Genomic DNA, 21,647 nt, shown 5'->3' on the forward strand with positions numbered 1-21,647 from the left:
CATGTGAGTCACTTAACAACTGCAATGATTTGCTTAACAACTACAATGAAAAAGATTGTAAAATATGACTCATTTAACAGCCACCTATCTTAGAAACAGAAATTGTGGTCTGAAATTGGGGACTACTTGTACGGAGCTGTGATGGTGCAGTGGTTAGATGCGGTACTGCAGGCTACTTCTGCTGCCTGCTGGCTGCCAGCAATTTGGCAGTTCAAATCTCACCAGGCTGAAGGTTGACTCAGCCTTCCCTCCTTCTGAGGTGGGTAAAATGAGGACCCAGATTGTTGGGGGCAAAATGTTGACTCTGTAAACGACTTAGAGAGGGCTGCAAAGCACTGTGAAGTGGCATATAAGTCTAAGTGCTATTGCTACTATTTGGTTTACATTTAATGCAAACCATTATTGTTTTGCTAATTACCTTTCAATCCTGAGGAAGAAGGAATTATGCATAGCATTTGCATGGGTAAAGTGGCTACTCAGATGGTATTTAACCATAATTAAAGATAAGAGGGAATTTCTTCTGGAAGAGAATGCTATTAAAAAAAATCCAGTAAACTCCACCAGACAATGTGTATCACAAATGAAGAATCTGGAATGAAGTTTAATCCATTTCCAGGAGATGCAAATCTCTTCCTATAGAATGTTTTGTACTTCTGTTGATTGATTTTTATTTATTTTTGTGGAAAGAAGTGCCCCAAAGCATTAGGCATATTTTTGATTATTCTGTGTGGGTTTTTTTCAAAGCAAGAAACTTGAGACTAATCGACTTAAATGTGTCATTTGATTTATTGTCCTTTCCGAATCAACCACAAGTAACATCCTTCTAGGCTGGAGATGTATTAATTTCCTACTCACGAATCCACTGTCCACCGAATCCTCAAAGTGATCCAATTTGCCTCTGACTTTGATTATTTTTTTATTGCTCTGTTCTTTGGCAAAGTTAAAAAACAGAACTGGGAAAATAATCTGTTACTTTAGAAGAAGAGACACTTGTATGGTCAGGTTGCTGGGAAGAATCTTACTTTTCTGATCCGCCAATTAGTATTGCATGGAAGTAACAAAAGGGATGAGAGCAGGAGTGAAATCCTCATGGTTCGGCCCAGTTTGGCCGAACCCTTAGGGACGATTGTCCCTGGTTCTGTGAATTGGTAGTAAAAAAAAACTTCTGAGGATCGCCCGCGTGATCGTGGGAAGCTTTCCCTCCCGCTTTTAAAAGCATTTTTTCCCTGCCGGTTTGGGCGAATAGGCAGGAAAAAAATGCTTTAAAAAGTGGGGGAAAAAAAGAGCTTTCGATGATCAACTGTGAGTTGCGCGATTGTCGGAAACTTTTTAAAAACTTTTAAAAGCATTTTTTTCCTGCCTATTCGCCCAAACCGGCAGGAAAAAAATGCTTTAAAAAGTGAAAAAAAGTTAGCCATGCCCACTCAGTCACATGACTCACCCCCAGCCACACCCACAGAACCAGTGGGTAAAAAAAATAGATTTCACAACTGGATGAGAGCCAGTTTGGTGTAGGGGGTAAAGGCAAGAATTCGGGAGATTCTGAGTTCCAGTTCCGCTTTAGGTATAAAACCCAGCTAGTTGACCCTGGGGTCAGTCTTCTATCCAACCTAGGAAAGAGGCAATGGCAATCTGCTTCTGAAAAACCTTCCCAAGAAAAGTCCCAAGGATTCTTTTGTGCGGTTTCTGGGAATCAGACATGATTGAAGAGAAAATACTGTATGTAGATAAAAACAGAAATCTTGGAAGGATTTTTATGTAAAGTCTTCCAAGAAAAGGCTTCCGAGACTTTTCAAATTATTTGAAAATCTGATTCCTTCATTCCCGCACATTGGAAGTTTCTGACCCAGGAATCTGTTAGGGATGATCCAGCCAGTTTCAGATCTGCCATCAACTGTTGGAAAAAGCAGGTGTTGCCATCTTCATATCTTTTGTCCATCACTGATAAAGTCTCCTTTGATTTGAACCAGATTCCTGATAAATACTTGGACACATTGATTTGGCTTCCTTGCTAAGAATACAGAAGTGGTTTCCTATTGCTTTTTTCTAGATCCCCCTCCCCCGCCCCAATCCAATACAGGTTGTTCTTCAGATAAGAACAACCCTTAGTAACTGTGTGAGTGTTTGAAGTTATGACGGGCCTACCTTAAGGCTACTTCAGAGGTGGTATTCAGCCGGTTCTGACCGGTTCTAACGAACCGGTAGCGGAAATTTTGAGTAGTTTGGAGAACCAGCAAATACCATCTCTGACTGGCCACGCCCCCATCTATTCACTGCCTCCCAGCTGATCGGAGTCCCAGCTAATCGTCTGGGTCTTTTTCCGTTGCCCTGCACAGGAGAACGGAGCTGGAAAGCAGGTTAATGGGGTGTGGAGGGAATGGGATTTTGCAGTATCCTTCCCCTGGAGTAAGGAGGGAATGGGGATTTTGCAATATCCTTCCCCTGGAATGGGAGGGAATGGGGATTTTGCAATATCCTTCCCCTGGAGTGCGGAGGGAATGGGAATTTTACAGTATCCTTCCCCTGCCCCGCCCACCAAGCCCCGCCCCACCCACTGAACCGGTAGTAAAAAAAAATTAAGTTTTTTTTAATTTTCAAAACAAACACAACACATCCTTCTTTACATACTGTAGAAAATGTATCAATTGGTTACAAAAGGCTTTCGTGCATCTCTTCCAGTCAACAAACATAATTCATATTAACTCAAGTATTTTAACTCAGATATTTATACACGTTACCATCATCATACCTCCATTTTCATTTGACTACAATTGTTTAAATGTCCTTCATCATAAAATATACCAAGATTTAATGCATAACCACATACTGGTATTTCATTTACTATTTCTAAAATCCTCCAATAACACTGAATCCTTATGTCCTATTCTAGCTAAACATCCATAATATTTAATAACAAAGTTTTCTAATCCTTCTTTCCAAATCATTGTTTACAATTTACATCCAATTTCCTTATGTTGTACCCATACCTATATATACATTGTTATCATCATCCCTCCTTTATTTAACTATATCCTGTATCATAACATTTCCCCACTAATATTCAAAACTTAACTATATCTAACTTAGTTCTTTTTTATTAACCTTTATATATAATCCAAAATAATTTCTAATCTTCCTTTCATGGGTACCATTCAATATTCATATCCCATTATTGTTTATCATGACACTACACATTGTATATATTATTATCATTATCAATTATTTATTTAACTATATCTATTATCACTAAATTTCACTAAGTTTAACTAGTTTTAAATTATACTCTTCCATCTATCAGTATTCTACTCTTTCCATTTTCAGAAACAAACCGATCACCATAAATATCAGCGATTTTAATTTCTTTATATTCATTTTCCTCTTCGAATTTTTGGATTTTAGCTGCTACTTTTTCCATTTCATGAACATCTTCAACTTCTCCGTCATATTTTGCTGTTATATGCACTAAGTCTTCCAACTTCTTCTCTATCTTCTCACGTGTATCTGATAATTTCTGTATTTCTGAGAATATCTTTTGCAGACTTAAAACTTCTTTCTACTGTGGAAATTGTGCCATTATCTCCAGCTAACCAACACTGCTGCTCTAGCTTAGAAGGTTTTAACAAAGATTAAGCATCGATTCACAATAATAATTTTCACCTTTCTCTGGTTAAAAATATACTTCAAAGGAATATCTGTGTGCTTTCCTTCTTATCACTCTCTATAAACAAGCAGTGAGACCTTGAAGTGCCAAGGCAGAATAATCAGTGAAAAAAAATAAAAGTGTTTCGTTTCCAATACACAAACCTCCAGTCTCCGAGTAGCAGTGTTATTGTTGCAATGTTGCAATTTTCTTTTTGTATCTTTTTTGTAATTTCAAGTTAAAAAAAAGTCCGATTCTTAAATGAGTTAGAAAAACACCCACAGTAATTAAAGAGGAGAATTTTAGTCCGTAGGTTACAAAGAATAAAAGAAAAAAAAATAGAAGAAGAAAACTTAATCCACTCGTTTTAAAAGGCTTGCATAAATTCCATCCGTGAAAATAGCATTAAAAAAAAGATAACCCACTGTCCAAAACTATTCCAAATTTAATTCCGCTGCTTATTTCTTCTGTTCTCCAATTTAGATTTATTTTAAGTTTTTTATAGGCAGTCAGTATTAAAACGGTAAAAATTCCTCATCAGCTGGAAACACTTTCCCTTTCCGTATCATTCCGTTTTCATCAGCCAAATGGCTGAATTTTTTGTCGCCGGCTTGAAGAACTTCTCTTGGGTCGATCAGGGACTTTGCGATGTCCCTGAGATCAGCAAGACGTATTCTTCTGGTAGTAAATTTTTTTGAATCCCAGCACCCAGATTCAAAGGTCAAATGGTCAAGCCCTCCCCCCTCCATGGTCACATGATTGAATTTCGAGTATTTTTTGCAACATGGTTTCTTTTGCAGCCCTTTCAGTGTCTTCAGTTAGAACTGAAGAAGCTACTTGGATGAAAAGTGAAAGGTTTTCAAGGAAAAACTCCCTCAAGAAAATCCAGTTGCCTTTGGGACATTATTTTCAACATTCTGCAGCCGTGGGCATTCTGCATTGCATTGTGCAATGGTTTGGACAGAAACTGGAACTTCTGCTTTTTTTGGCAAAACCGCATCATAGCAAGCTTCACTTGACGACTGTTTGCTGAATAACTATTGCAAAACAGGTTGTAATATTGGCTCAGTCACATGACCAACCAGTTTACAACTATCATTAGTTGTGAGTTAGTGAAGAGGCTCCATTACAGTTGTAAGTCGAGGACAACTTCTAGACTGCCATGCTCTGGGTTTTATGGTAGTATGCCATTCAAGAACTGAGAAGGGCTGAATCCCCTTAATGTTTGAAAATATGCTAAGGGTAAGGGTAAAGGTAAAGGTTCCCCTTGCACATATGTGCTAATCGGGGGCGGTGGTCATCTCCGTTTCAAAGCCGAAGAGCCAGCGCTGTCCGAAGACGTCTCCATGGTCATGTGGCCAGCATGACTCAATGTCGAAGGCACACGGAATGCTCTTACCTTCCTACCAAAGGTGATCCCTATTTTCCTACTTGCACTTTTACATGCTTTTGAACTGCTTGGTTGGCAGAAGCTGGGGCAAGTAACGGGAGCTCACTCCGTTACGCGGCGCTAGGGATTCGAACCGCCGAACTGCCAACCTTTCTGATCGAAAGCCACTACGCCTCAGCTAAGGGTAGCTAGGTATATTAAACGCACCTACCTGGTGTTTGCTGTAATCCTACTCATATAAGTACATGAAAGAGGGCAGAGAAGAGCAACCAAGAGGATTAGGGGACTGGAGACTAAAACATATGAGGAACGGTTGCAGGAACTGGGTATGTCTAGTTTAATGAAAAGAAGGACTAGGGGAGACATGATAGCATTGTTCCAATATCTCAGGGGTTGCCACAAAGAAGAGGGATTCAAACTATTCTCCAAGGCACCTGAGGGTAAAACAAGAAGCAATGGGTGGAAAGTAATTAAGGAGAGAAGCAACTTAGAACTGAGGAGAAACTTCCTGGCAGTTAGAACAATTAATCAGTGGAACAGAAGTTGCCTCCAGAAGTTGTGAATGCCCCAACACTGGAAGTCTTTAAGAAGATGTTGGAGAGCCATTTGCCTGAAACGGTATAGGGTTTCCTGCCTAGGCAGGGGGTTGGACTAGAAGACCTCCAAGGTCCCTTCCAACTCTGCTATTGTATTGTATTGTACATCTATGTTTGTGGGCCTACTTCAGCAATAAATCAATAGGGTTTGCTGGGAGATAGTGTATCCTTTCTATCTATTTATTGAGTTCCTTGAGTTCATCTGCTTACTGAATCTACTGTTCATGCAGTCACTGAACCTGATTTGTAGTTGTTGATGAACCTTGAGCTGGGAAACGATGCTTTTCTCTTATTTTGTTGTTACACCCACTGGCTGCGAAGAACTAACGGATGACCTCTATTGTGAAACTTTGGGGCATAGCTCCATTAGAATGGTAGTTAATTAATGTTTAACTGAGAAGAATGGATCTTTCCCCACTTTTCTGTTCTTGTGAACGTGTGTGTGTGTGTGTGTGTGTCTCACACACACACATGCAGGCTCAGAAGAAACACAGAGTTCACAGTAGGTTAAAATAAAATGCTTTACACTGGAAATAACATTCTCGCTGATTAAACTGTTGGGCAACGTGTGCTTAAAATTAAACAAGGGGTGATTCCAAGTATAGGCTGGTTCAGACCTTGTGCTGAAGAAGGTTTTCCTTTGCCATTAGTATTCGTTTAATTATTCTTGTCAGGTCTCCAAGGACAAAGAAACACAGGCAGTCCTCAGCTTAATGACCACAACGGAGCCCAACATTTCTGTTGCTAAGCGAGACAGTTTCTAAGTGGGCCATTTTATGACCTTTCTTGCCACAGCTAAGTGAATCATTGCAATTGTTAAAGAGTTAGCAATATGGTTGCTAAATGAACGGGGCTTCCCCATTGACTGCGAGAGTTTGTGGGAAGGTTGCAGAAGGTGATTACATTATTTATTTATTTATTTAGTCAAACATGTACAAGATAACAGGTATAAGTATAAACATGGACATGAATGAAGGAAACGAGTACAAATAAGTGGGGACAGTAGGACAGGGACGGTAGGCACGCTGGTGCGCTTATGCAAGCCCACTTTACGGACCTCTTAGGAATGGGGTGAGGTCCACGGTAGACAGTTTGAGGTTGAAGCTGTGGGAGGGTTTGAGGATGTAACAACGGAGCCAGGTAGAGCATTCCAGGCGTTGACCCCTCAACTCAGCTCAAGTTGTATTTTCTGCAATCGAGTTTGGAGCTGTATACCTTGAGTTTGTATCGATTGTGTGCCCGTATATTATTGAGGTTGAAGCTGAAAGAGTTGTTGACAGAGGTAGGACATTGTAGCAGACAATTTTGTATACTATGCTTAGGTCGGATCATAGGCAGCGAAGTTCCAGGTTGTCCAAGGCCAAAATTTTGAGCCTGGTGGCATAAGGGATTCTATTGTGATTCCAGGATACTGCAACTGTCGTAAATAAGCAGTTGCCAAGTGTCCAAATTTTGATCACATGACTATGAGGATGGTGCAGTGTTTGAAAATTGGCTGTCCCTTTTTTCCAGTGCCACTGTAACTTTGAATGGTCACTAAACAGTGGTTGTAAGTCAGGAACTACCTCTACATTCTGATCAGTTTCCTTTATTCATTCTCGCCGATAGCTTCCCCATTGGCTTTGCTTGTCAGGAGGTCGCAGAAGGAACCACGTGACCCACAGGGCACTGCAATGGTCATAAGTATGAACCAGTTGCCAAGCATCTGAATTTGGATCACCTGAGCATGGAGATGATACATAGGTTGTAGCTGTGAAAAATGGTCATAAGTCACTTTTTTCAGTGCCGTTGTAAACTTGAAAGGTCACTAAATGAACTGCTGTAAGTCGAGGACTACCGGTATGGTTAGGGAAGAGCCTTCTTAAGTGTCTTTTCCCCAACAAAATTATCTAAACTTTGCTGTCTCTTGTCTTTCTTGGATGCAGCCCCTCCCTCCTGGGAATCCCACCACAATTCGATTTGCAAACCCAACTTGATCAAGAATACTTTCAGTAGCTCCTCATAAAGTCTGGGTATTTACCAGTGGTGGAATGCTGCTGATTTAACAACCGGTTCGGTGAGTGCTTGCTTTGCACGCACGCACGCCTAAAGCGCTTGCATGCAGTGCTAAAAATGGAGGATTTAGAAGCTCAGCTGCTTATCTTCCAAATCAGCAATGGCGGGTGGGGGGGAGAGGGAATCAGCTGTGCCGCGCAATTGAGATGAAGGGGAAGGGAGGAAATAAAGGACAGGATAGAGTGGGAGTGGGTGGGCAGGGCCAACTGATCAATTGGATCGCCCAAACCAGTCCGAAGCAGCTGAATAACACTTCTGGTATTTACACTACTACACTACCATTTGATAAATAATTGTCTTTCAAAGGAGGTATTGATGTAAGAATTCAGCAGCAAATCATCTGAAGGTGACTAAAAGCTTGGTTAGGCTAGAAATTAATTTATCTCTGTTCCTAAATTTTTCCTGCTAGACCATTTCCTTCTAAGGGCTATGGATGCTTGTACGTCTTCACAGATTTCATGAGATGGGCCAGCTAGGTTTAGAACCAACTAAATTTCGAAAACCAAGTTCAGTGGTGATGTGGCCAATCAATGGGAGATAAAGTGGGGATGAATGTTCTGTACTTCTTCCTGGCCTTTTAATAACTTTTATTAGTCATAAATGATGCTTCCAGCTGCCTTCTGATTTAGGGCTCTTCCGCAATTCAGATTAAAATGTTATTTATTTATTTATTTATTTATTGGACTTCTAGACCGCCCCCTCTTTAGTTGAGAGTCGCCTTTGTCAAGACGGATGGCTTGCTTGCAAGTTTGATAGACGAACAAACAACATAGGGCATCTTAAACCACACGCACCTTTTCCTAAGATTGGGCAGCAGTGCAGGAGACATTCATGTGTGCTCAGGAAAAATGCAGCTGCTTTAATGAGACTGCATGGTCAGCTTGCTATGCGTTAGTTTTATTATTTGTATAATACTTGTGTTTTTTTCAACACTTTATTAGGATCATATAGGGAAGTTTATGCTTGCATATCACTCTGGGATTTCACTTTCTTCAAAGCAAAGCAAAGATTTTGCTTTGTTTAACAATGAGACAATTTCTGGCTTCTGCAGATTTGTTACAGGTGTGCTGTGTTTTCTTTTGCCTTTTCTCATTCAACATGTTGGGATGCCAAGCCATTTGGCTCCTCTTTCTAGCACTGTTTGGACATCTCTAGTCAACTTTAACTCAGCAGAGGTCAGAGAGTTTCTTGTCGTGATAGAATGGAGATTTAGACCTAATTAATAAACACTTTCTTTCAGAATAAATAAAAACCTAGCATTACAAAGTGCATTTGCAAGAATAAAAACTAGTACATTTCAATTGTTATCCACAAACAGAGGTCTGTAGTAATAGTCATTAAAGATACTATTATGCATACTGTTAAAGATAGTATTTAAAGATACTAAGATGCTGTTAAAAATACTATTAAGTACACTGTTCCAAGTGCATCTTAGGACCACGATTGAGCAGGAACTATGGTTATAAGTCATGTTGGTTGTTAAGTAGGTCATCATATGACTGACCTGATTTTAGAATATTTTTTGCGGAAATCGTTAAATGAACCATCATGGGCATCAAGCAAACCCACAGTCATTAATTGAATGCCAAAGTTGTTAAGCGGATCTGTTGTTTGCAATAGGTGTTTTTACCAGAAACTGGAAGTAAACACTTTTTCAGGCCAAAAAATGCTGCAACAGTCGTAAGTGTGAAAAACGGTCATGAATCCCTTAAGTGACCTTGGATGGTCACTAAATGAACTGTTATAAGTCGAGGATTACCTGTATTCAACTAAAAAAAAAAAACCCTACTATGTGGCTTGCTGGAGTATAACGATGGGTAAAACAAGATTCAGTTTATTAAACATCATCAGTTTTGTTCCATGCAAATCAAATGCATTTAATTAATTATCTCTTTCCTAATTTGTTCCATGCTTCCACAGAAGAAATCTGCAGTCATACTGTCAGGCATCTAATGTATTCATTCGTTTTTCTCTCCTTGGCTTCCTGTTCATCGGAAAACCGTATCATTGCTTTTAGATACTGGTGGGATGATGTAATAGACAAAAACAATCTCTTAACTCATACATACTTTATGCGTGAGGAGTTGTTAATTTCTCACAAAACCAGCATGTTAAGAATGCTGCGGTTCAAGGAGTTAGCATTGGTCAGACTGGAAAATATCTTTATCCTGGGTTTTATATCCCTGGGCTCTTGAAGATATGTACATTTAGGGGGAAAAAAAATAATCGTGTTGATTTGCGGGATTTGGAGTTTTCTTCTCCCTTCTCCCTTCTTTATCTTCTCCAAACAATTGTTAAGCCCCAGTTCTCAAGAGGGAAAAATTCATATGATTATGGGCTTGTAACTTTTGAAGGCAAGCAAGAATCTCTGCAATTTATCTATTAAAACCATTGAGGGATTCTATCAAGACTTCTAGGTTTCCTAGAGCAAAATTTTCTAGGTTTCCTTCTCCATGTTCCTCCTCCTCCATATTGCTCCTTTATGTTCCTCCATGTTCCTCCTCCTCCTCCTCATTTCTTCTCCATGTTCCTTGTAGTTAATGTTCTTTCTCCATATTCCTCCTCCTTCTCCTCCATGTTGCTCTTCCATATTCCTCCTCCTCCATGTTCTTCCTACTCCTCCTCCTCCTCCTTTCTTCTTTTCTTTCTTTCTCCATGTTCCTCCTCCTTCATATTCCTTGTCCATATTCCTCCTTCTCCATGTTGTTGTTCCTTATTCCTCCACCTCCATGTCTTCCTCTTCCTTCTCCTCCTCCCCTCCCCCTCCTTCTCCATATTGCTCCTCCACGTTCCTGTTCCTCCTCCATGTTCTTCTTTCTCCTTCTCCATGTAACAACTCCTCCTCCTCCTCCTCCATGTTGCTCCTTCATGTTCCTCCTCTTCCATGATCCTCCTCCTTCATGTTCCCCCTCTTCCATGTTCCTCCTCTTCCATGCTGCTCCTCCGTGTTCCCCCCTTCATTATGTTCCTCCTCCTCCATGTTCTTCTTCCTCCTCCTCCTCCAAGCAACACCTCCTTCTCCATGTTGCTCCTCCATATTCCTCCTCCTCCATGTCTTCCTCCTCCTCCTCCTCCTCCTCCTCCTCCTCCTCCTCCTCCTCCTCTTCCTCCTCCTCCTCGTTGCTCCTCCATGTTCCCCTCCTCCTTCATATTCTTCCTCCTCCTTGTTCCTTCTCCATGTTCTTCCTCTTCCTTCTCCCATTGCCCCTCCCCCTGATGAAATCAGCATGATCCACACAAGTGAATGTTGTAGCAAAATTAAATTTGATTAATCTTTAATATACTGTTGCACTTTCTGTTTTTACTCACAATTAGCACACTTACAGCTAGAGGATAAAATAATTTGACAAAAAATATATGAGATATTCCCAGATTGTATTCATTTTAGAAAACATTTTTGAGCTTTATAAACAAGTATTCTTTATTGTCTATTGTATGCCTACCTAGAGTCAGTTCTCATTAGATGGGCAGCTATATAAATTTGATCAAAGGATTAGAGGAGGGGGAAAAAAAGAGAGTTAGCCATCTATTTAATTGCTTGGCTGTGTGTTATCCTTGCTATCTTCCTCTTTCCAGAGAGCATATTATTAAGCAGAAAACACTGTCCACATTTCTAGAATTCCATGATTGACATTGGCTGGTTTATTAGGCTTTTTCAGCGCTTCAGATCTGTTTTCCAAAAAGTGCTTTGGAGTGTGCAGGCATACGAATTGGTACCCATCTGCACCCTTTTAAACCAGCCTATTCTTTGGGGTGAAGTGGGAGGTCTCCTTGGCTGCACTAGATAGTTGCTATGTAATATCTGGGCGAGAGAAACATTATTTTAAGCCAGTGTTTTTCAACCATGGCAACTTTAAGATGTATGGGCTTCAGTTCTCAGAATTCGGCAGCTAGTGGAATTCTAGGAGTTGGTCCACTCAGCTTAAAGTCGAGAAATGCTGTTTTATTTAAGCTATTTATTTAAGCTTATTGCAGGCAGGTGCTGTGTTCTTTCTCCTGAATCATCTAAAACATTTTTTGGATATCAGATTTGAAGAGTGGCATAGATCTAACTGGCTACTGGTAGTCCTTGACTTAACAGCCACAATTGGGACCAGAATTTCTATTGCTAAGTTGTTGTTAAGTGAATCACTCTCGATTTTACAACCTTTTTTTTTCCTGTTTGTTAAGCACAATTGTTAAGTAAAGGTCCCATGCAGGTGTACCTTTCCTGTTGACTTTGCTTGTTGGAAGCTAGCTGGGAACGCCAGCTTTTGATGATGTGACTATGGGGTGCGCAATGGTTATAAATGAAAGGACCAATCACAAGTCACCCTTTTCAGTGCTGCAATAAGTTTGAATTAGTTATAAGTTGAGGACTACCTGTAATGCAAAAGGAGGTGATATGGAAATGTCTTGTGGCTGTGGGCCTCTTTTGAAAAGTTAAGTCCATGCTATTTGTCCTTGGAGAAAGAAGGACATGGTGGTTCCTGAGAATGTGGGCACCCACCCATGGTGAAATTCAATTTTTTTTACTATAGGTTCTGTGAGCGTGGCTTGGTGGGTGTGGTGTGGCTTGGTTGGCCGTGGCTTGGTTGGCGTGGCAGGGGAAGGATACTGCAAAATCCCCATTCCCTCTCCACTCCTGGGGGAAGGATATTGCAAAATCTCTATTCCCTCCCCACTCCTGGGAGAAGGATATTGCAAAATCTCCATTCCCTCCCCACTCCTTGGGGAAGGATACTGTGAAATCCCCATTCCTTCTCCACACCTGGGAGAAGGATACTGCAAAATCTCCATTGCCACCCCACTCCATGGGAAGGATAGTGCAAAATCCCCATTGCCTCCTCACTCCAGGGGAAAGATACTGTAAAATACCCATTCCCTTCCCACTCCAGGGTAAGGATACTGTAAAATCTCCATTCCCTCCCCACTCCATGGGAAGGATAGTGCAAAATCCCCATTGCCTCCTCACTCCAGGGGAAGGATACTGTAAAATCTCCATTCACTCCCCACTCCAGGGGAAGGATACTGTAAAATCTCCATTCCCTCCCCACTCCAGGGGAAGGATACTGTAAAATCCCTATTCCCTCCCCACTCCAGGGGAAGGATACTGTAAAATCTCCATTCCCTCCCCACTCCAGGGGAAGGATACTGTAAAATCCCCATTCCCTCCCAACTCCAGGGGAAGGATACTGTAAAATCCCCATTCCCTCCCCACTCCAGGGGAAAGATACTGTAAAATCTCCATTCCCTCCCCACTCCAGGGTAAGGATACTGTAAAATCTCCATTCCCTCCCCACTCCAGGGGAAGGATACTGTAAAATCCCCATTCCCTCCCCACTCCAGGGGAAGGATACTGTAAAATCTCCATTCCCTCCCCACTCCAGGGGAAGGATACTGTAAAATCCCCATTCCCTCCCCACTCCAGGGGAAGGATACTGTAAAATCTCCATTCCCTCCCCACTCCAGGGGAAGGATACTGTAAAATCCCCATTCCCTCCCCACTCCAGGGGAAGGATACTGTAAAATCTCCATTCCCTCCTCACTCCAGGGGAAGGATACTGCAAAATCTCCATTCCCATCCCACTCTGGGGCCAGCTAGAGATGGTATATACCAGTTCTCTGAACTACTCAAAATTTCCACTTCCATCAGAACCTGCTGAATTTTACCTCTGGCAATCATCCTCTTTGCTTCTCATTTTCATGATCGGAGATTTGTATTAAACATAAGGGATCTATTCCCTTTAGATCAGTTCCTGTTTTCTTTTCTGCTTTCTATACAATAACAGAGTAACAGAACAACAGAGCTGGAAGTTGGGAGTCTTTTAGTCCAGGGGTCACTAACCTTTCGGACCTCAGGGACCATTAAATTCATAATTTTAAATCTTGTGGACCACTAATATGATTTAAAAAAAGATAAATAGTATTTAGTGCAATATAAAAAATGCAAATCATTTTTCTGGGGACCACCAAAATTTTCGTGCGGACCACCAGTGGTTGACAGACTACTGGTTGGTGACCGCTGTTTTACTCCAGTCCTCCAGTTTTGGAACATCCAAAGCTTCTGAAGACAACCCATTCCTCTGATTGATTGATTATTCTTCTTATTTCTAGATTGATTAGTTTCCATCCATTGCTTCTTGCCCTGCTTTCAGGTGCTTTGGAGAATAGGTGGACCCCCTCTTCTTTGTGGCAGCCCCTGAGATATTGGAAGACTGTTATTATGTCTCCAGTCCCCTAATCTTCTGTTTGGCCTCATTCTATAATTGTTAATAATGCTGGGTGGGTTTTTTTTTGTCCTTCTCTCTGCAATCATTCAGATTCATTCAGGTGACTCCTTACTTGTAAAGAACCTCTATCCCTGTCTCCAGAATTACCCGTATTTTTCAGAGTATAAGACGCGCCTTTTCCCTCCCTAAAAGAGGGTGAAAATTTGGGTGCAGACACTGAATGTAGCCCCACCCCCCCACCCTTTGGCTCTGCCTTCCAGCAATTTACCTCCTTGCAGCAAAGAGGAAAATGGGGCTTGTGGAGGCTGCAATAGGCTATAGCGATCCCTGCAGCCTGAAACAACTGATGATCAGGAGGGCGCTTAAACTGAAATTGAAACTTGCTGTTTGCTCCATGAGGCATATTGCTGGGAGGCAGAGGCAGCATTTTTTTTCTTGTGCTAATCAGGCTGTTTGCTGCAAGAAGATAAGGCAATAACTATTGTTAGATTGGGTAATGGATAGGCACACATAGGCTTAACGGTAACAACAGCTCTTTATTAAGTACAAGAAGTGAGAACAATCCAGCGAAGGTTGAGTATGACAGCAGCCCTTTTATAGGGAGCTGTCAGACCCTTCGACCAATAGGATAAAAACCTCTGTTTCCACCGGAGCAAGTATCTAACAACTATAAATGCCTATAGAATGTTCAAATTAATAGACTTATTTTTTAAAGATATTATTGTTCTAGACAGCTTAACAAAATAAAGCTTTTTAAAATAAATGCTTGATCTGAAGAGGCCCAGTGCTATTGTATTTTCTTTTAAATAGCAGAGAATAACGTACACTTCCAGAAAGCCACATCAATTTTAACAGCATCTGTACAAGTATAGTCTGAAATGTAATACTACAAACAGCGTATATTGTCTGTACTGTTTGCTGTTTGTTGGAAGGAGGCAAATTATTGAGAGGCAGATTTTTCTCCCCTTGTTTTCCCCCACAAAAGCTAGGTGCATCTTATACTTTGGAGCATCTTATACTCCGAAAAATACAATACTCTTCTTTCCTTCCTGTTTCCTTTTGAATTATCCAGGCAAACAAAATATTTAAAACTCGATTTTTGGGTTGGGAATGTTTCAGCTGGTTATTAGGGGCTGCATTTTAAAAGAGGCATCATTTAAATGATGAAAGGCTGTATGTACCCTGCTGATAGAGGAGAAGATAGGATCTGTCAAATAACTCCCACCTGGCTTGGAAAATGTTCATAATCCTCAGTTTTGGACTGAGCAAGTGCCCGTGGCAATTTGCCTGCCTGCTAATTGCTTTCTGGTCTGTGGCAGGAGAACTACCCCAACCTCATGCCAGTTGGCATGACGCTTCAGTGTCTCTTTCTTCCAGTAGGAACTGGGGATCTGGCAGGATTCCAGGGAAGAGCAGATTTAAGGCTTCTTTATTCAATGGGGATGGAGGGTAGAAATAAACCTCTGGGAATTGCAGTTTGACTATCTTTTCTCCTTTCTGCTCTTTGGACATCTGACAACTAGCAACACCTACTGGGAAAGATTTGCCCATCTCTCTCTCCCTCTCTCTTCCTCCTTGCCTCCCTCCCTGTCCTTCTATCTCTCTCTTTCTTCTCACTGTCTCTCCTTCCATCTCTCCTTTTTCTCCTTCCATCTCTCTCTCTCTCTGTGTCTCTCTCTCCTGTCTCCTTCCATCTCTCTCATCTCTCCCCTCTTCTTCCATGTCTCTCTCTCTTGCTCTCTCTCTTTCCCTCTCTCCTTCCATCTCTCCCTCTTCCATTTCTCTCTTTCTCTTCTTTCCCTCTGTCTCTCTCCTCTTCCATCTGTTTCTCCTTCCATCTCTCTTCCCCCCTCTCTTCCATTTCTGTCTCTCTCCTCTCTCTCTCTCCTTCCATCTCTTTCTTCTCTCCCCTCTCCTTCCATCTCTTTCTCTTTCCATGTCTCTCTCTCTTTTATCTCTCCTTCTATCTGTCTTTCCCTCCCATCTCTTTTCTCTCTCCCCTCTCTTTCCATCTTACTCTCCCATTCTATCTCTCTCTCCTTCTATCTACCTCCTCTCCCCCTCTTTATGTCTCTCTCTCTGTCTCTGTCTCTTGAAGTTTATCTGAAGCTGAGAAAGCAGGAGAAAAAGAGAAGGGAATGGAAAAACAAATACTTGGCTTCACTGCTAAAGACTAGGGACAAGAGCGAGCGAGCAGGAAAACAAAACAGTATACCTCCCCGCCCCCTTACAAAGAAAGCTTTCAAGAGTGCTGGTGGTCTTCCTTTTTCTAAGTCCCATCCTCCAGTCCAGTGGCAACCCTTCAGATTCACTGGAACTGTAACAGTTGATTGCAGAATCTGGAATTATTGCAGATCTGGAAGGCTTATGGTTGGAGACGACTGAACTAAACCTCAATTTCACATTACTGAGATTTTTGATAGTCATGACGACTGTCCTTCTGCTGGAGAGATTTGAGACTCTTCTCACATCTGAACATCTTCCCAAAGTCAAGTCCATGAGTATTTGTGTGCTTGGATCTCATTGGATTAAGAGTCCAGGACAGGGTGCTTCTCACTGACTTCACAAAAACTCCAGCAGTTAAAATTTCATGGCAGAAGGATATCTGCCAACATTTTCTCCAAATCTATACTAAGCCTTTCTTGATCTCCAGTCCTTTACAGCTTGGATCGCAAAACTAAAAGTGGCAATAATAGACATAGAAGGATCTCAGATGTAGAATAGAAAAAATCGCTTAGTTGCCAGGAAGATTTCAGGTCAGATATTTCAATGGGTGACCTCAGGTAAAGGGAAAAAAACAGGCAAGATCAAAGAATGAGCATTGATCCAGTAGTTGGGTAAAGAGTTCCTTGCCTCGGACTTGTCCACCCTATATATACCATATTTTTCGGAGTATTAGACGCACCTTTGTCCACTCAAAAAGAGAGTGAAAATCTGGGTGTGTCTTATACACTGAATACTGCATTTTTGGCCTCCCGAAACCCCGCCCCTTTGCAAAAATGGACATGCAGAGGGTTTGGGAGGCCTGCAAAGTGCTCCTGGGGGCTGAGGAGGGCAAAAACGAGCAAAAAACAGGCTCATTTTTGTGAAAAATGGGCCTTTTTTTGCTCATTTGTGCCCCCCCAGTCCCCAGGAGCACTTTGCAGGCCTCCCAAACTCTCTGCATGCCCTGGTTTTCATAAAAAACGAGGCATGCAGAGAGTTTGGGAGGTCGGCAGAGTGCAAAACCTTTAAAAAAATACTTACCTCTTTAAATCATGGTGCATCTTATACTCTGGTGCGTCTTATACTCCAAAAAATACAGTAGCTATGAGGTTGTGAATTGGATTTTGTTTCCTTTGACCTTTACAGTAATCTTTGGTTTGTAGTCACTTACTTCCCTTGATAAAATCTGTATTAAGCCCTCAACTTAAGATCTGTTGAGCAACCGTTTGATGACATGCCATTGTTGAAACAAGTGATTTATGACCAGTCCTCCTATTTTTGACTGTGCATCCGAGTCAAGAAGAAACAGTGAGAACTGGACACGGAAACCCTGGGAATTCTGCATACTGTCTCCCTGCCTATTTAACCTACATGCAGAGCACATCATGAGAAAGGCCGGACTAGATGAATCACAAATTGGAATTAAGATTGCAGGGAGAAATATCAACAGCCTCAGATATTCAGAGGATGCCACTCTAATGGTAGAAAGGGAAGAGGAACTAAAGAGCCTCTTGATGTGGGTGAAGAAAAAAATTGCAAAAGTTGGCTTGAAACTCAACATTAAGAAAACTAAGATCGTGGCATCCGGCCCTCTCAATTCCTGGCAAATAGATGGGGGAGAAATGGAGGTAGTGACAGATTTTATTTCCCTGGTCTCCAAGATCACTGTAGATGGGGACTGCAGCCAAGAAATTAAAAGACGCTTGCTCCTGGGGAGGAAAGTTATGGCAAATCTAGACAGCATACTAAAAAGCAGAGACATCACCTTTCCAACAAAAGTGCGTACAGTCAAGGCTATGGTTTTCCCAGTTGCAATGGATGGCTGTGAAGGTTGGACCATAAGAAAGGCTGAGTATCAAAGAATGGAAGCCTTTGAACTCTGGTGCTGGAGAAGACTCCTGTGAGTCTCTTGGACTGCAAGGCGATCCAACCAGTCAGTCCTAGAGGAGATCAACCCTGACTGCTCTTTAGAAGTCCAGATCCTAAAGAGGAAACTCAAATACTTTGGCCACCTAATGAGAAGGAAGAAGGACTCACTGCAGAAGAGCCTCATGCTGGGAACGATGGAGGGCAAAAGAAGAAGGGAACGACAGAGAATGAGGTGGCTGGATGGAATCTCCGAAGCAGAGGTTAAGCGTGAGCTTAAATGGACTCCAGAGGATGGGAGAGGACAGGAAGGCCTGGAGGAACTTTGTCCATTGGATCGTGATGGGTCGGACACAACCTCGCAACTAACAACAACAACAAATATCCCTGTAGTCACATGCCTTGTGATTCAGGCACTTGGCAATTACAATGTGCTGACTAAGGTTGCAGTGTCCTGCGATCATGTGATCGCCATTTGTGATTTTCCTAGCTAACTCCCTACAAGCAAAGTCAATAGGGAAAGTTGGATTTACTTAACAACCACATGATTCTATTAACGACCAGGATAAAAAAAAGATTGTAAAGCCAGGCATAGTCCCATGATCGTTCATCTAACAACTGTGTTGCTTAGAAATGGATGTTCCTGTTCCAAATTCTAGTCTGCTAGGCAAGGCTTCTTGGTAGAAATATTCCTACTTTGAAATAGCTGCATAAGAAAAACTCCGTTTAGTGACCGTCTAAAGTTACAATGGCACTAAAAATTGTAACATCAGCATTTTTCATACTTTTGACCATCGGACACATCCCCATGGCCATGATCAAAATTCAGACGCTTGGCAACTGACTCATATTTATGACGGTTGCAGTGTCCCGGGGTCATGTTACCCCCTTTTGCAACCTTTTGACAAGCAAAGTCAGTGGGGGAAGGCAGATTCACTTAGCAACCTTGTGATTAACTTAATAATGGCAGTGATTTACTTAACTGTGACAAGAAAGATCGTAAAATGGGGCAAAGCTCACTTAACATTTGTCTTGCTTAACAACAGAAATCTTACGGTAGGCTCAGTTGTGGTTCTAAATCAAGGACTAGCTGTAACTTCAGTTGCTTTCCTTGGGAATTTAATGCTGCCACTTCAAAGCAAAATATGTTGTTTGTTTGCTGTGATTTTAATAACAGTCATCTTGCTCAATATGCCTTTTTTGGAAGGATTCTTAGCCAGTTTCTTTTTGTTTCGTTTACCTGATAGTTTTTTTGTTCTCAGGTCTGTCTTGCTATGTAAGCTTCATATGCCCAGAATGTGTCTGATAATAATAAATGATACACCAATAATAATATTAAACAGATGATGAGGAACAATCTTGTGTTATGGTAAATGTAGAGAATTTAAATTTTAGGATTATATGTTTTTCATCTTTCTCTCTTTACACATTTCTCTGCATATATGCAATCTACAGATTACTTTTTGAAGGGATCTGTTGGAAAAGAATTATATTTTCCTCTTGCAGGATCCGGCATGAATTTATTGCAGATTCGGGAAAAAGTTTGGAATCAAGTCTGCCTCGATGCTTGTGCACCCCAATTGGGGAAAAAACTGGACCAACCTGTGCCCTCCAGCAAAATACTGGTATGATTAACTGTAGAACAAATAAGGCGAGTGTAACAGTGGGAGAAATCAGAATTAAAATCTGTAGATCGTGTATTTATTTGGAGTGTCAGTGGAAAATTCTATGCTACAGATTTATTGTTATTATTCCTATGAGTCAATATTCATTCCTGGTGATTGTCTGGATGAGTCCCTGTGGGTTTTGGGCATGGATTCGGAAGTGATTTGCCATTGTCTTTTTTCCTAGGGCTATGAGAGAATGACTGGCCTAAGATCAACCAGTTGGTTTTGTTCTTAAGGCAGAACCCTTAGTTTTCCAGTTTCTTTCTTGGTGCCTTAACCGGTAGATCATACTGTCTCATAGTATAGATTTAAACTGGCATAGGTTATTATTACTCCTGAAGATAGCTTGTTCAGATTCTGTTCATCTGATCATGTGATTTACCTTTGGAAAAATTATTGGCATTTTCAGGCATTTCTTATTTGTAGTGTAGATAGATTCTTGCTAAGAATCCTGTCTGTCTGTCCATTCACCTATCCATATATCAATGCATCAATCCCATCCCATCCCATCTATCCATCCACCCACATACATACATACCCATCAACCGACTGACCCATCTCTCCCTCTCTCCATCCCATCCCATCCCATCCTATCCCATCCCATCCAATGCATTCACCCATTCATTGGCCAACTAACTCACTGACCTATCCATCCCACCCACCCACCCATTGTCCAATTGACCCATTATTCATCCACCCGCCCACCCACCCATCTATCTATTCCTCCCTCCCTCCATCTATCCTATCCCACCCCATCCTATATCATCCATCCACCCATTGACCAACTGATCCATCCATTCATTCACCCATTCAACCCTCCATCCATCTATCTATTGACCATCCCATTCCATCTTATCCCTCCACCCACCCACCCATCCCATCTATCCATTCCACCCACCCACATACATACCCATCAACTGACTGACCCATCCCTCCCTCCCTCCTTCTCTCCCATCCCGTCCCATCCTATCCGATGCATTCACCCATCCATTGACTGACTCTCACTGACCCATCTATCCCATCCTACCCACCCATCTACCCATTGACCAATTGACCCATTATTCATCCATCCATCCACCCACTCATCCATCTATCCCTCCCTCCATCTATCCCATCCCATCCTATATCATCCATCCACCCATTGACCTACTGATCCATCCATCCACCCAAGCTTCCATCCATCCATCTATTGACCATCCCATTCCATCTTATCCCTCCATCCACCCACCCATCCCATCTATCCTTCCCACCCATACACTCATCCTTATTTATCCATCGATCTACCAACCCACCTTTGCTTAATGAGAACAATGTTTTATAATGACTAGATGAGAGAGCCTCTGTTTCAACATTAGGGTGGTTGAGCATTGTTTTGGAAATGAATGTTTCCAAGATTGTTAAGTTTGCTGAAAAACAAGCCATATTTCAAAAACAAAAACAAAACAAACCAACTGTCTGGTTTCCTGTAATAAGGAAATAAAAACATATTTAATCTTTTGCGAATTCAAACTGCCAGAGTCATTTTGACTTTCTTCCAAGGGATTTGGGAACTGTTACCCTAGAAGCGAAGGTCCCAACATTCTTTGAAGGGGAGATTTGGTTTTTCTGTTCAAAATGTGTTGTTCTGATAGCTATATCATTTGTTTTTTTAAAAAAAATAATTGTTAAATTTCATTCTTTAGGGTTTAATTTCACCCTATTACACTGAACGCTTTGGATTTAATCCTGCCTGCAAAATAGTAGCATTTACTGGAGACAATCCAGGTAAGGAGGTTTAAAATTCTGAAGCAAGGAACTTTTATTTTTTGTTCAGTTTTATCTTGAGAAAGCAGGTGAAATGTCTGTATAATTATGCCGTAAGAAAAAAAAAAATTATGTATGAATAATTTCTTCAACCATGTGTTAAAGCAGACATTTAGTTGGAGAAACCTTGCTATTTTAATTAAATTTAATGCAATGCAGCCATTCAAAGAAGAAAGATCTACAAGTAGTTCTCAACTTACAACAAAACTGGCA

The 21,647-nt window shown here is 41.4% G+C and overlaps 1 protein-coding gene across 4 annotated transcripts in view; it reads left to right on the forward strand.

Moving 5' to 3' along the window:
• Nucleotides 1-21,647, forward strand: part of XYLB (xylulokinase) — a 310,463-nt gene that overhangs the window by 53,191 nt on the left and 235,625 nt on the right. For all 4 annotated transcript variants that reach the window (XM_081970175.1, XM_081970173.1, XM_081970174.1 and 1 more), the window contains 2 exons: nucleotides 19,471-19,589; nucleotides 21,314-21,395. In XM_081970175.1, coding sequence (XP_081826301.1) covers nucleotides 19,471-19,589; nucleotides 21,314-21,395 — 201 coding nt within the window. The remainder of the gene's footprint in view (nucleotides 1-19,470; nucleotides 19,590-21,313; nucleotides 21,396-21,647) is intronic.

This window comes from Natrix helvetica, assembly GCF_964273705.1.
Source record: "Natrix helvetica genome assembly, chromosome: Z".
Classification (NCBI taxonomy): domain Eukaryota; kingdom Metazoa; phylum Chordata; class Lepidosauria; order Squamata; family Natricidae; genus Natrix; species Natrix helvetica.